Source organism: Anabrus simplex, chromosome 7, assembly GCF_040414725.1.
Source record: "Anabrus simplex isolate iqAnaSimp1 chromosome 7, ASM4041472v1, whole genome shotgun sequence".
NCBI lineage: Eukaryota > Metazoa > Arthropoda > Insecta > Orthoptera > Tettigoniidae > Anabrus > Anabrus simplex.
In genome coordinates this window covers 179,121,446-179,136,542 of record NC_090271.1, presented here as the reverse complement: position 1 = coordinate 179,136,542, position 15,097 = coordinate 179,121,446, and the positions used below count along the sequence as shown (strand labels likewise).

Below are 15,097 nucleotides of genomic sequence, written 5' to 3'. Positions count from 1 at the left end.
TCTACTTCTAGGTAAGATGCTGACATGTGGTTATATTTTTTTAGATTGCATATGTACCTCACACATGCATTTTGAGCGCATTGTAGCCGTAAGGACAACAGTGGCCTCACATCATTGAAAACAACATCGCAGTAGTAGAAATGTGGCATTACAAGAGCCTTGATTAATTTCTGCTTAAGTTTTATTGGAAATATGTATTTATATTTATATAAAGAGTGAAGAGCAGAGAAAACCTTTTGGCAGATATGTCCAGACCAAGTCATGCGTTCGTCCATGATAACGCCAAGGTTGTTCATTTGCGGTACGAAAGGAATTGCAACATTCTGAAGGATTACTCTCGGCAATGGACGTTTATTAATACTTGCCATTTGACTTTGATTGCCAAGAAGGATTACTTGTGACTTTGTAGGGTTCAGTTGCAGGCCGTGCGCAGCAGACCATTCACTAACAGTCTGTAAGTCAATGTTTAGTAAGTCTATATTTTTCTGAAGGTCTTGTGCAGTAGAGTCTGTGTAGAGTTGAAGGTCGTCAGCATACATGTGGTATTTGTAATGTCTTAAATTCGATGATATGTCATTCACAAAGAGTGCGAAAAGAAGAGGTCCAAGTACAGAGCCTTGAGGGACTCCTCTATTCATGTGGCGCCACGAGGAAACGATTCCATTATTACCTTTAACACATTGTTGACGTCCGTGAAGATAGGAATGCATCCAAGCAATCGTACTCTGAGAAAAATGTAGAGCCTTCATTTTTACAAGTAATATGTCAATGTCTATGCTGTCAAAAGCTTTACTGTAATCTAGTAATACTAGAACTGTGACTCATCCTCTGTCTATTTCTTGTCGAACGTCCTCAGTCACTTTGAGTAAGGCTGTAGTTGTACTATGTCATTGTCGAAAACCGGACTAGAAAGGATTAAGGAGATCGTGCGTTTGAAGGTACTCTGACATTTGTGTATGGACTACATATTCCAAGATTTTAGATAAAGCTGATAAAATACATATTGGACGATAGTCTCCCTTGTTCGAAGGCGTTTGACTTTTCGGAAGAGGTAGCACAATAGCCTTCTTCCAGAGAGTTGGATGTGTGGAGTATAGAATAGAGAAGTTGATTATATGGGTTAAGGTTGGTATTATAAAATCAAGAATTAGTTTGACCATGTCAGTCTCAATGTCATCAATTGCTTTCACTTTTGTGCTTATCCTAAGGACTGCTTTCATGACTTGGAGGGGTGTCACGTGACTGAGATAGAATTTATCTCTGTCAGGGGTGGGGTGTGTATCGTAATAGTTCATAAGTTTCTGTTTGTCGACAGGTCGTACTGCAGAGGAACTAGCAATAAAGTACTCATTAAGAGCCTCGAGAGGTACTGTAATTTCGTCTTTGTTTTTGTTCCCACAATGTTTCCACAATGTCGTCGCTGTTCTACCGTTAGGCGTAATTAAACTGTAAGTGTGCCACAGTTTAGCATTCCGTATTTGTTGTGTTGTCTTGTTTCGTAACTTCCTATATTCGTCAAACTTTTGTATAGTAGGGTCATTTTTGTATTGTCTGTGGGCGCAGTCTCTTTGTTTTGTTAGTTGTCTAATGTCGTCATTTAACCACGGGGAGGGTCCTTTAGATATTCTCGCTCGGCGCTTTGGGGCATGCTTGTCAAATAATTCCGTTACTTTGCTGTTAAAGAAGGTGACTTTGTCGTCTAGTTTTTTATATGTTGTTATGTTATGCCAGGGTATGTTGCTTGCGTCCTCGAAGAGTCTATCTTTATTTATATTTTTCAATGGTCGATAGGTAATAAATTTCTGGGAGCGTTTCGGTGGCTGGAGGTTATACGAGATGTATATTGCGTCATGTGCAGAAATACCAGGTACAGAGGTTTGACCAACATTGAGAACTTTGTCTGAATTGCTTGGTAACTATAAGATCTAACAGTGTGAACGAATGAGATGTGTGGTGAGTTGGAGAGAGAGGCAAGATGTCCATATTATAGGATTGAAATAATGTTTTAAGTCGCATGGTTTCGGGAGAAGTTACGTCAATTAATTCCATATTAAAATCTCCCATAATTATTGTGTGAGGGTAGTCTGGCAGCAGTTCAGTTAAGTCAGCTTCAAAATCTTCTAGGTGGCCTATATTCAGAGGTTTTTAACCTACTCCTACAAGTGATTTAATCCCGTTTGCTGTTATTTCTACGAACATGTATTCTGGTTTTCTCTCATACCTGCCTGGTGTATGACCTAACATTTTGGGTTTGAGGCTGGTTAAGAAATAGCCACATACCCCTCCACCTCACTTGTGGGTGCGGTCATTTCTCAGAAGCGAGTAGATGGGCTCTTATCTGTCAACCATGACTCAGACACTAGTAGGACATGGAAAACAACTAGGGTGAATATTTCTTTAAGCTCATCCAATTGATTGGAATCTAATAAGCTTTGGCCGTTTATATGACAGACATGAAGGGCTCTAGGATGTTGCGAGACGAAGTTCTTAAGAATGTTAGCGGTACTTTGGTCAGGGTTGGAACTAGAGGGTGGGGGGGAGTGGGGACAGCGGAAGGAAAGGAGAGGGTAGATGGCCTGGTGGCTGCTGAGATAGACAGGTGACATCAGAGGAATGTGCATTATGACTCGTGACAGTAACCAACTTGTTAGAATGTAAATCACCAAAATAGACAAATAAACACGAGGGGCTAGGAGGAAATTATCGTTAACTGAAGTACAAGTGTGCAGGTAATGAATTAACTGTGACCGAGCTCGATAGCTGCAGTCGCTTAAGTGCGGCCAGTATCCAGTAATCGGGAGATAGTGGGTTCGAACCCCACTGTCAGCAGCCCTGAAGATGGTTTTCCGTGGTTTCCCATTTTCAAACCAGGCAAATGCTGGGGCTGCACCTTAATTAAGGCCACGGCCGCTTCCTTCCCATTCCTAGGCCTTTCCTATCCCATGGTCGCCATAAGACATACCTGTGTTGGTGCGACGTAAAGCAAATAGCAAAAAAAAAAAGAAAAAAAAGAAAAGAATTAACTGTGCATAAAATTACCTAATATTTTTAAAATACAACTAAATTAGGGGTGCCTTGTCTTAAAATAATGAAGTATATATTACTGGTAAAGTACTGAAACTATTTAAAAATTTAAAAAATGTTACATTAACATTAATCATAAAAACTAAGAACGCAAGTACATGTATTTGGTTAAATTCAAAAGTTAATTAAAATTAAAAATGAAGTGTTACAAATAGGAAAGGTTTATACAAATATAAGAACACTCACAGCACACGTTACTGAAATACTGAAATATCAAAGTTACAGTTCAGAATAGTGGGCAACGGAGTTTCATAACTATGGAAAATAATGTTATCTTAATATTTACAATGTGATGTGTTCAATCCGTGTTGCTCGGATTTTGCTGTCGTCTGGTTTGCGAATGATGACCGTACAGTCCTTGGTCCACACGTTACTCAGTCCGTGGAGCTCCACTGCTGCACGAAGGATGCTCAGCCGGCAGGTTGTCAGATCTTCCCGGATGGTGACCCCACTTCCTTTAAGCTTCCTCTTGTTATGAAACAGTCTGCTGCGGTCTCTGTATGACACAAATTTAACTATTATCAGGCGAGATTTCTGCTCTGCCTTTGGACCAACACGGTGGCTGCGTGAAATATCGGCTAACTGAATGTCAGCTCCTATTTTTCGTGCAACATCCAGTACAAGTTGGTCAGTGTCCTTCCCTTCAGTCTCAGGCACACCAAACACTCGCAGATTCTCTCTCCTCTGGTACTGCTCGAGGTCATCAGTCCGAGAGATAATTTCTTCTTTAGACAATGTCCTTAGCTCCTCCAAGCTTTGCCTCAATTGTTCAATTTCACTGTCCTTTAAACTGAGTTGTTTTCTAAGTTCCTCATTCAAAGTCTTGAACTCGGACAGTGCCTCCTCCACTCTATTTAAAATTTTAGTTTCTATGCTGGCTGCAATCACATCGGCTAGCACCTTCACTAAGTCCGGCTCGTGGAGTACGCGCCGAATGGTGTCCACCACGCTAGGGTTGGCAGCACTTCCTCTGGGCTTGGTTGCAGGCATGATGCTACTTCACAAAGCAGTCAATAATTTAAAGATAATTATGAAGCCGCAGCTTTTTCGTACGTGGTTCTTAGCTATTGGGTAAACACACTTCACACATGGAACACAAGCACAGTTTGAATGCACACTTCACTGTTTTACTCCTGCTATTTTTACTTTCTCCGGGAGCCTCACAACTCACGTGTTAGCCGCGCGCAAATATTTCAGTGTCAAAGTTGTATGAAATAATGTGAATGATGTCAAGGGCATTCCAAGTGAAGACCTTAGCAGACACCAGAGACTGCTGGTTGCAGACCTCCTAGAGTCTGTAACAAAAGAATCCCAAAAATAAAAACTTGGCGACTTACCAAGCCAAGCGTAAAAGAAGAATTCAGGAAAGGGGTCTGCAAATTGTTCCCAAGAGAAGAACTAAAATTGGTAGATGGAGAATGTGACACTCTAAAGAAGGTTGTGATAGGTACAGCAGAAAAAGTACATGGAATGACAGAGCCAGTTACAAAAACCTAACGAAACTGCCTGGTGGAATGATGTTTAAAAAAAAAAAAAAAGCCAATCAATGAAAGAAACTGTGCAAGAAGAGCCCTATATCAAGCAAAAATACGGGGAGATCTTCGTGTAATAGAGGAGGAGTTAGTTTACAGAGAGTAGAAATTACTGGTCAGACAGTTAGTTGTAGCTGAAAAGCAGAAATGCAAGGAAGATCTGGCTACCAGAAAAACAGAGGATGGAAATAAGAAACTGTTATACAGATTCATGAATAGTAGAAGAACCGGAACTGAATCTATCCAATCTGCAGAACTTCCCAATGGTGAAGTGAATAGGGATAAGACCAAAATGTTACAGGAGTTCCAAAGGCAATTTAAAACTTTACTGAACTGCAATGGAAATGTCACTACCTCAGACGACGAACCTTATGAATTTGGCAGTACAAATACCAATAGTTTGATTTGGTTGGAAGTGGAAACAGAAGTATCAAAAATGAAAAACAAGAAGTCAACTGGATCCGATGAATTTAGTGTTGAGATGATCAAAGCACTTGTAGAGGTTGGACAACAGTGGATATACAGAGTACTAAACAAAATTTGGAAAGATAATGTAATACTGAATGACTGGAAGCGGGGAGTCATCATATCATTGTTGAGAAAAAGGTGGTAGGAAGAAATGTACCAACAGACTCTACTGTCTCATGGTCTCAAAATATATGAATCCATCCTTGAGAGCAAGATTAGAAAATATATTGACCCTACATTTGAGGAGGAACAACATGGATTTAAACCTCATAGATCAACTATAGACCTGATTTTTGCCACTAGAATGCTGTATGAGAAGTATTGAGAGAAAGGTAAAACACTTGCAACTGTTTTTCTGGATATCAAGAAAGCATATAACCATGTACCATGCAGACATATATGGGAATGTTTGAGAAACAAGAAAATGCCCGATGACATCGTAGCTCGAATACAGCAGTTATATGACGAAACCAAGAGTTGTGTCCAAGTCCAGGATGGAAGGTCAGGTTGGTTTGAAACTCCAATACTTAGGTAGTGTTCTGTCCTCAGACAATATGAATCCATCAAGAAATAAACAACAGAATACAGAAAGCTTCCACATTCTATCTGCTGTACGTCAAATACTTTAGAATGAAACATTTCTGTTAATTTTGAAGATCGGCTTGTATAAAATATATCTGGTACCTACATTGATGTATGGTTGGAAGCAGCAACACTTACTGAATCAACAAGAAATCGTCTTCATGAAGTTCCTCCATTCTTGTCTACAAACAACAAAAATGAATAAAATAAGGAATGTGGATATCTGACAACAGCTTGGATTGGAAAGAAGCCTGTTGGAGAGCCTCAAAGTGAAGAGATTGCAATGGTATGGTCACATGAAAAGAACGGGTTCTCTAGGACACCTCAGGCATACTTCGACTGCAGTGTTCCTGGAAAGTAAAATGTTTGTTTACCTGTGCAATCAATGTAATGGGGGTAAAGTTACGCCAAGTATAAATAATAATATAAAGGGGTTTGATCACGGCAGACACTTATCAGGTTGACAAACTCAGTTGCCAAAATAACACATGAGCATAAATATCCACAGCCGTATAAACCCATATAGTCGTATTAACACATTGAAGCAAATTAGTGACTGGAATGATGATGATGATGATGATGATGATGATGATAATAATAATAATAATAATAATAATAATAATAATAATAATAATAATAATAAAAACAGATTTCCTCTTGTAGTTTGGCACCAAGCTTGATGTAGATGAAACCAAGCTTAAACATGAAGTACTATAATAATATATATAGTTAGTAGTGACATAAAGCACAGTTACTCAATATAGTCCAAGACCAGAAAATAAGTGGAAGCGCGAGCAGGTGGATAGAGGTCCAAATTGGATAGTACAAAAAGGGAGTAGGCCTAAATATAATATGATATACCAGCATTTTTTATTTAATGTCATTTACCAAAGACAAAAAAACGTTTCCATGCAGTAAGGGATCGAAAATGAATATATTTTTCAATAACAAAACCTCAACAGTTAGAGCCAAACAGGAAATACAATATGACCAAGAATTGCTTGAAAGGTTACATTTTTTTATATTATTGGTAGGTTGATTATATAATCATAGAGAAAGAACACTGGAAGAACCTTTTAGATGTTTCAGCCATGCCTGAAGAAGCCTTTGTTGGAGATCATAGAGTTGTGGTAGGAAAACTGAAAGTGGAAAAAATTGAAAAACCCCCATTAAGAAGAGAGAAAAGAATTAAAGTATGGAGGTTGAAAGGGAAAAGCACACAAGAAGAATTTCAAAGGAAAATAATATCCTTGGTACCTAGGATAGAGATGGGGAATGTTTAGAATGAATGGAAAAGATTTAAGGAAAAGGTATGTGGTAGAACATCAGGGAATGTGAAAGACAAGAGACACATTGGTAGAATGATAGGGTAAAGATTAAAGTGAAGGAAAAGAAAATGGCATGGAAAATGTGGAAAACATCTAAGACTGGAGAAAGTAGAAGAAAGTATGTGGAGGCAAAGAATTTGGCCAAGAAATTAGTGGAGGAAGAAAAGCTGTGCCTTATTCACACAGAAATTGAGAGATGATATGCAGGGCAGCAAGAAATTGTGGAAGGTCCGAAGAAAGTGGAGAGGAACCATATTTGCCCCTACCCGGCTACAGCTGGATAATGGGAAAATGATGATGATGATGATGATGATGATGATAATGATGATGATTGGTAGGTTGTGTATCTATCTACCCCTTGGGCTTTACTGTTATGATGGTTTTGTAGAATACTCCTTTCCCTTTGGGTTTGACCTTTTATTCTTATGTTCAGAATCTGTTTCTTAATTCAAACACAAGTTGTGAAAAAGAAGAGTATTTTGCTCTGACTGTATGGAACTTGTTTTTGAGACTACCCTTTCTTTGGAACTAGCTATCATAGTAATTGGTTATAAGTTCCTTTTAGCTTAATATTTTACCAACATTGTTATTCATTGTTTATATTTACATGCTATTTCCTAAATTTTTTGTTATATCAACTCTTCTAAAGTTTGAAACCAAAAGAAAAATATACTATTTAAACAGAGATTATTATATGGTTGTTGTTTTGTTTCCTACAAAATCCACAAAAAACGATTTAAAGTCTTTGTCATTTTTTTCCTCATGAGCTACCCATTGTAAATATATGTATTGAGGTTAAGATGTCTTCATATTCCTTGTTTTGACCAAGTTACTACCTTTCATTCATATATGTGCCTTTGCATCCTGGGCCCAGCAGCACTTTCCTGCCTGTCCTTTGATGCTCTGCTGTGAAAAGAATTAGTAATTCACGAAGGAAAATGGTGTGTGCTAGTGCGGAACTCTGTGTATGATTTACAGTCCCTGTACATTTAAGTACCCTGCCTAGTTGAAATTTGTTCTTGATCTATTGGGTAGCCAATGGTCTGACTCGCTGGCTGAATGGTCAGCGTACTGGCCTTCGGTTCAGAGGGTCCCTGGTTCGATTCCTGGCCGGGTCGGGGATTTTAATCGCTTCCGATTAAATCTTCTGGTTCGGGGACTGGGTGTTTGTGTCCTTCCCATCACTCTCCTCTTCATATTCACACATACTACACTACCAACCACCACAGAAACACGCAATAGTGATGACATCCCTCCATATAGGGTTGGCGTCAGGAAGGGCATCCAGCTGTAAAACAGGGCCAAATCCACATGTGCGATGCAGTTCGCACCTGCGACCCCTCAAGTGTGGCAAAAGCGGTAAGAAAAAAAGAAGATCTATTGGGTAGCCAATAACCTCGTTACTAGGTTATTCACATTTATGCATTTTTTGGTAAAAGTTAGTGGGGTGAATCCTTTATGGTTCTTATCCGTCACCGTTACCTTATGGTAGCTAAGATGATTAATCCTTCATCTCATAATTGGCTTGATTACTTTTTGAACAGAACTTATCACATGCGTTCTAGTATGTTAATTGTCATCTTAACGTTTGCAATTTGCTTTACGTCGCAGCGACACAGATAGGTCTTATGGTGACGATGGGATAGGAAAGGCCTAGGAGTGGGAAGGATGCGGCCGTGGCCTTAATTAAGGTACAACCTGGTATGAAAGTGGGAAACCATGGAAAACTATCTTCAGGGCAGCCGACAGTGGGATTCGAACCCACTATCTCCCGGATGCAAGCTCACAGCTGCCCACCCCTAACCATACGGCCAACTCGTCCGGTTCTTAATGTTTGAATGATGGTATAGTGTACAGTGCAGTATGATAATAAAGTACCATCACTACTGTAGATATCTTCATAACTGAATCAGTTTCAGCTAATAATAATAATAATAATAATAATTATTTTTTTTAACGAGGGATTGTGGAAAATATTCAAAAAGACACTTATGAAGGGTCCGCACTCCACAAGTGTGTGGGATTCTTACCCACTAAAAACCACACACCCTTTTCCCACGATGTGAGTCATCACCCCGGAACCGCTCTCGCATTACTTCAGGGTGATATCGTGCTTTGTCTTTCAGACATCTTCTTTCTTCATTTCTCCTTTACGAACGTTCGTATGCTTCCAAATCCTTCTTCTGACGAAGGATGTCCTCCACATGTACTGCCATGCGATCCCAGGATTCCTGGTTTCGCAGCATCACCGAAATAACATTATCTGTTGTCAATTCTCCTAGTTCAGTTTCCACACATCTTCTCTGAATCATCCAATGGCCGCATACAAAAAAGGTGTGATATACGTCGTCAATATCATCGCAGTATATGCATGCTGCGTCACTCGCTCTGCCCACTTTATGCAGGAATTTCCGGAAATATCCATGTCCTGTTAGAAGCTGCGTGAGGTAGTAATTTACTTCACCATGGGCCCTTTGAACCCAGATATCCAAGCGTGGTATCAGTCGCTTGGTCCATTTGGCATAATAATAATAATAATAATAATAATAATACACCTAAACAAGATGGACAGAAGCAGGATCCCCAAAGCAGTCATAAACTACTACTCTGCTGGGAAAAGATCTCCGGGATGCCCCAGGAAGGGATGGCATGAAAATGCAAATCTTTTGTATAGACCGTACCTGTTCTACTATAGGACCAATAAATAAAAGGATGATGATAATTATGATGATGATAATAATAATAATAATAATAATAATAATAATAATAATGATGATGTTATTGGTTTTATGTCCCACTAACATCTTTTATGGTTTTTGGAGATGGCAAGGTGCTGGAATTTTGTCGTGCAGAAGTTCGTTTACGTGTCAGTTAATAAACCAACACAAGATTGACATATTTGAGCACCTTCAAATACCACTCGACTGAGCCAGGATTGAACATTCCAAGTTGGGCTCAGAATGTCGGCACTCTACCGTCTGAGCTACTCAGCCAAGCAATGATTAGATATTCCAGCAGAATAATGCACCATGTCATCAGGCCCTTGTTGTTCAGAATTAGTTCGAGTAGCATTCTGGAGAATTTCACTGACTGCTGTAGCCACCTCACTTGAATGATATGAGCCCTGTCTAATATATGGGACATGGTGATGAGGTCCATTCACACTCAAGACCCTGCATCCATGAACAGCAGGAAGCTGTGGGTAGCTATGTAAATGGCATGCATCAGAATCTCTCCAGGAATGATTTTTCATCTTGTGGAATAGATGCCATGATGAGTTGCTCTACTTGGCTGAGTTGGAGGAGGGCCTACATGATACTAGTCCCCTACCCCATAAGTGTAAATAAATAAGTTAATTATTTTAATTCTAAAAAAATTGTTCTACAAAAACTATTACAATTGCACTGTTTTTCTTATTAATGGATATTTACTATAATTTTTAATTCAGTTATAAAAATTTAGAATGCTGCATATCCCAGTTATAAAAAATGTGAATATAAATATGATATTAAGCATGATATATATACTGTACAATTCAAAACAGCATAAAACAAAACAAACTGCCTGTAATTCTATTAAAGAACTATCATCTATCATGTCTGGTATCTCACATTATTAAAGTCTTTAACAAAAAAACAATTTCTTCTATTTTTATTTTTAGCTGAAAGAAAAAGAGATGGTTGAGGCTATGCAGAAGCATTATGAGGAAAACCTCGAAGATTTAAAGAGAGCTCTATTGGCTTGCCAGGAGGAGAAGGTCTTACATCATTCTGAAGAGAAGGAGGTACTGTAAACTGCTTCTGTAATCAAATACAAGTTGAGATTATGAACTTTTTTGTTTTTGATAGTGACTTCAGAAGTAGTTCTGCATGCTTCTTTAGACTTTCTGTGCATCCTCTGTCACAGTGTTAGTAAATTGTGATAGTGAGTCTGAATCTTAATTTTTTCTATCTCTGTAGTAAAATGTATCTTTTGTAGGCATCCTCTAATATTTTTCTTTTTCTGTGTTACATACCCACTAACATGAAGGATAGGGAAGTGAATTAAGAGTGTCAAACACAGTGTCCTTTTACTGAACAAAATACATGCACACTTTTAATTTCTTACAAAAATTTGGAATTAATTTACCTTACATGGTTCATTTCTTTACAGTGTGAGATCCACTAAATATTAAATATTAACTTTGGAAGAAGTTGTTTCCGGCTTAGAAGACATAAAAAATAAATTCTAGTAGAATAGAAGAAAGACATTCATGATGACATTTCTTGTGAACTCAGCTATGCAGATGCAAAACGTACTGCACAGGATCAGCCCAGTTGGAGAAGTCTTATCGCAGGGGCAAACCAGTCATTAGACTGAATAATAATAATAATAATAATAATAATAATAATAATAATAATAATAATAATAATAATAATAATAATAATAATAATGCCGGGGGGGGGGGGGGCTTGGCATGACAGGGTGGAAGTTCAACGGACTAGCGGCCATTTGGACTCATGCCAATGACAGAGCAATGGTTTTTCAAAAACCTTTCGGTACATGGACAAATTTTGAACATGAGTTACAAACAAATCAGTTTCACCAATATTTACAAACACATTAGGAAACACTGGTTTACATCTTTCTTTTAAACCCAATAAATATTAGCACCCAGAAAACACTAGTTCCCAGAATATAGTGGATGCGATTTTTAAACTTTCTGTAGAACACACGCAAGTTCATGATCCAGAAGGTTGTTAAAACTTCATTGAAGTACAAGATGATATGTAACGAAGAAAATCAGGTAATGATAATAGATAGGGTGAACTTACAGTCTAAAAGATGTAGCAGGAATACTAGGGCATGTTTCACCACATGCTATTAATTACTACCATGAGGCTTGAAGATAAGCACTGTAAATTAATCCATAATTTTGAGAACGAGGATGTATTCAATTGAATTAAAATCGAAGGAAAGAAATGCTCTTTGGGGTATTAACCCCGAAGAGTTGAAGAGTAATTTGAAACTACATTCAGACGTATTCTAATTACAATAATTTATCACTAAGCACAAACAGAAATGGAAACTACAATTAAAGTTTGAAATCCGCAAGGCCTACTCGAAGATTACCAACAAAGCTAAATGCGTAGATAGATTATTATTAGTACTAAGTTATTTTATCCTTCTATGCTCTAATAGAAATGAAAACTGCCATTTGGCTAAATGCTGAAGGAGCGAGAAGGTTACCATACACAAATATACACACGAATATATCAGGTAAGATACTATCTAATATACCGTATCTACACTAAAGTTCATAATTGAAAAGTGGTTCTGTAATTTTTACAGCTGGTGCATTACTATTATTTACCCTACTATGCAGGACAGAGAGTAAAAGTGTCCTTAAATGCTGGAAAATAAGAGGTTCATTATAGCCATTTCTGTAAAAAAATATTTTGTCGAATCTATATCAGGGACTTGAATTGCGATTATTGGGATATAGGAATTTGATTATTAACGTTTACTCGATGAATAATTGAAAGTGCACATTACTAAGTATGCCGGGGGCTTGGAACTACAAATTATCATAATACAGTAATCAGCTGATCCTTGAATTTGTTTACTCAGCTTCCCTCTACTCTTTGATCTCGTTGGAATGCAGCAAACAATCGTCAGCAATCCAAAGACTATTCAGTAGTTCTCCAGTGATATACCGTGTATTCTCTTTAACTTCTTTTCTTAAAATCAAAGTTTACAGGCGTATTGTGTTATTTAATTGAATAAATTATTACCTTCGTGATAGTTTGGATTGAATAAAATTATTACCTTTGTGATAGTTTGAATGGATATCTATATGAAATACCGTGTCTATTGTGTACTCGAATGTAAAAGCTGCTGAAGTTAGAACTCGTTATGATAATCTGTCTTTGTAAATAATGTACTAATGAACGTACAGATATTTAAATGTTAAAAACAAATAGAACTGTTAACATTATTAGCTAAATTATTTCCTAAACCGTAATTCGAAACTAATATATCTAGCTAGCCTACTTAACCTAGAAAACGTAATCTACTGAACATCAACTGAACTACCAGATATAAGATTCAAATAAATATCACTGCTCCCATTTTCTACCAACAAACACTAAACACCAATATATATAATTAGCACTAAATGGATTACACACATGCACAAAATTAAACTATTTCAATAGGTTTTAACTACTTTATAACTACAATGATGCAAGAGCACTCTCAACAGCTGACCATTTACAAGCGCATCCAACAATGGACTCTTGTGGCAATGCCAATAGAGGGTGCTGTCCTGGAATCTTCCCAGCACTGGGTGAACAACGCACACATTCACTGTCATCTTGATGGCCTCTCTCCATTCCGCACAGGATAAGCCTCGATGTTCCCTTATATATTTGTTCCCTAGCGTGTCTTTCTGGAAGAGCCCCTTTCCTTTGTGCAGCAGCTTAATCCATGACTGAACTTCTATATCTTGTAGTATCTGCCAGACGTTCCTTACATTGGGAAGATGGCTACTTTTGAACATAACTTAATCATTCATTTCGATACCTAGATCTTGCAAACAAGGCAGACGTCTTCCCGATATTGCTTCTGCTAGAATGTGCCAGATAGAAAAGACAGCAAATGACACAAGGCTCAGAAATAAATTTTGAAATATAGCTCGATGTACAGCTCATGAAATGCTATATAAATGATTGCGGAGTATGGTTATTGAACCTCACATTGCAGCGATAGCGATGTCGTGCAGTCGTGTCCAATTGAGACCAAGAGAATCCCACAGCTGTACAAGAAACTTACGGATTGTGCTTCAAGCACCAATCATGAGTCTATGAACGGAGACGTTATCCAGGTGATATTTGCTTTTATATTAGTGTGCGGTTGGCTGATAAATCGACTTCTTCTCGGCGTCCACTTCTTCAGGCTGGTCAATGTGTGACTTGAAGCGTACTGTGGGATCTAAGATCAGTCCTTGATTTCTAGCTGGTTGAAAGGCTATCATGTTGATACATCTGTTACTCCCATCGGTAACCAGGCCAGAAACCTCTTCGCGCACTGTGAAACCATGATCTCTCCGCGAGTTTGCAGTCATGCGCTGTTTCGAATGATGGTGGGAATTTCTCAACACCTCCCTGTGAGGACAGGCACCCAGGACATGGGCAAGGGTTTCTTGCTCTCTGTGGCAATGCCAATAGATCTTGCTGTCCTGGAATCTTCCCAGCACCGAGTGAACGATGCACACATTTGCTGTCATCTTGATGGCATCTCTCCATTCTGCACAGGAAAGCTTTGGTGATCTCTTATCCATTTGTTCCCTAGCGTGTATTTCTGGAAAAGCTCAGTGCCCTTTCCTTTGTGAAGCAGCTTCATCCATATCTGAACTTCTCTGTGTTGTAGTATCTACCAGACCTTCCTTACATTGAGAAGATGGCTACTTTTGAACATAACTTGATCATTCATTTCTATACATAGATCTTGCAAACAAGGTAGACTCCAAGTTCCTAGTAGACATTATTTGCATATGTTAATTTGTAACAAATATTAATATGCTGCTGTTTGACTCCCCAAGTACCATGAAACAAACCAAGGCCTTTATACTTCCTTTCGGTGTAAACCATATGATCTGGAACATCTGCTGGTACAGTTGAACCTGCCCTGAAGGACACCGTTATTCAGCGGACACCTCCCTATACGGAAAATTTTCCTCGGAACCGATTTTATTTTACATAAGACAAGTGTTAAATTGGCCTCATTTTAGTGGACACCTCGAACTCCGGACAGCGGACATCGTAATTTGTCCCGTCCACTTGACTTAAGTCGACACTTCACATGTTGCTGGAAAATTTATTACGCCGGACTACATGTCATCCTTTCTTTTAAAACCATTCTTCAGACATAAGGAAATAACTTTTGAATGTTTGTACTATTTCGCGAGCAAGGGAAGAGGAGGTACATCGGAATGCAGTTCTACCTAGTGGTGTACAGACCTATTCTGAGAATTCTAATTGCCCAGAAATGCTGCCAGAGACTGTTGATTCACAAGTTACCTGGGGATTTTCTTCCCTTCTTGCATCATTCTATTCATAACTC

At 38.4% G+C, this 15,097-nt stretch overlaps 1 protein-coding gene across 5 annotated transcripts in view; it reads left to right on the top strand.

The window, feature by feature from the left end:
- Positions 1–15,097, top strand: part of LOC136877770 (paramyosin) — a 652,246-nt gene that overhangs the window by 482,536 nt on the left and 154,613 nt on the right. For all 5 annotated transcript variants that reach the window (XR_011018593.1, XM_068228645.1, XM_068228647.1 and 2 more), the window contains one exon: positions 10,656–10,778. Coding sequence is in view for 4 of the 5 variants with exons in the window: in XM_068228645.1 (XP_068084746.1) it covers positions 10,656–10,778 (123 nt within the window). In the remaining variant the exon portion in view is untranslated. The remainder of the gene's footprint in view (positions 1–10,655; positions 10,779–15,097) is intronic.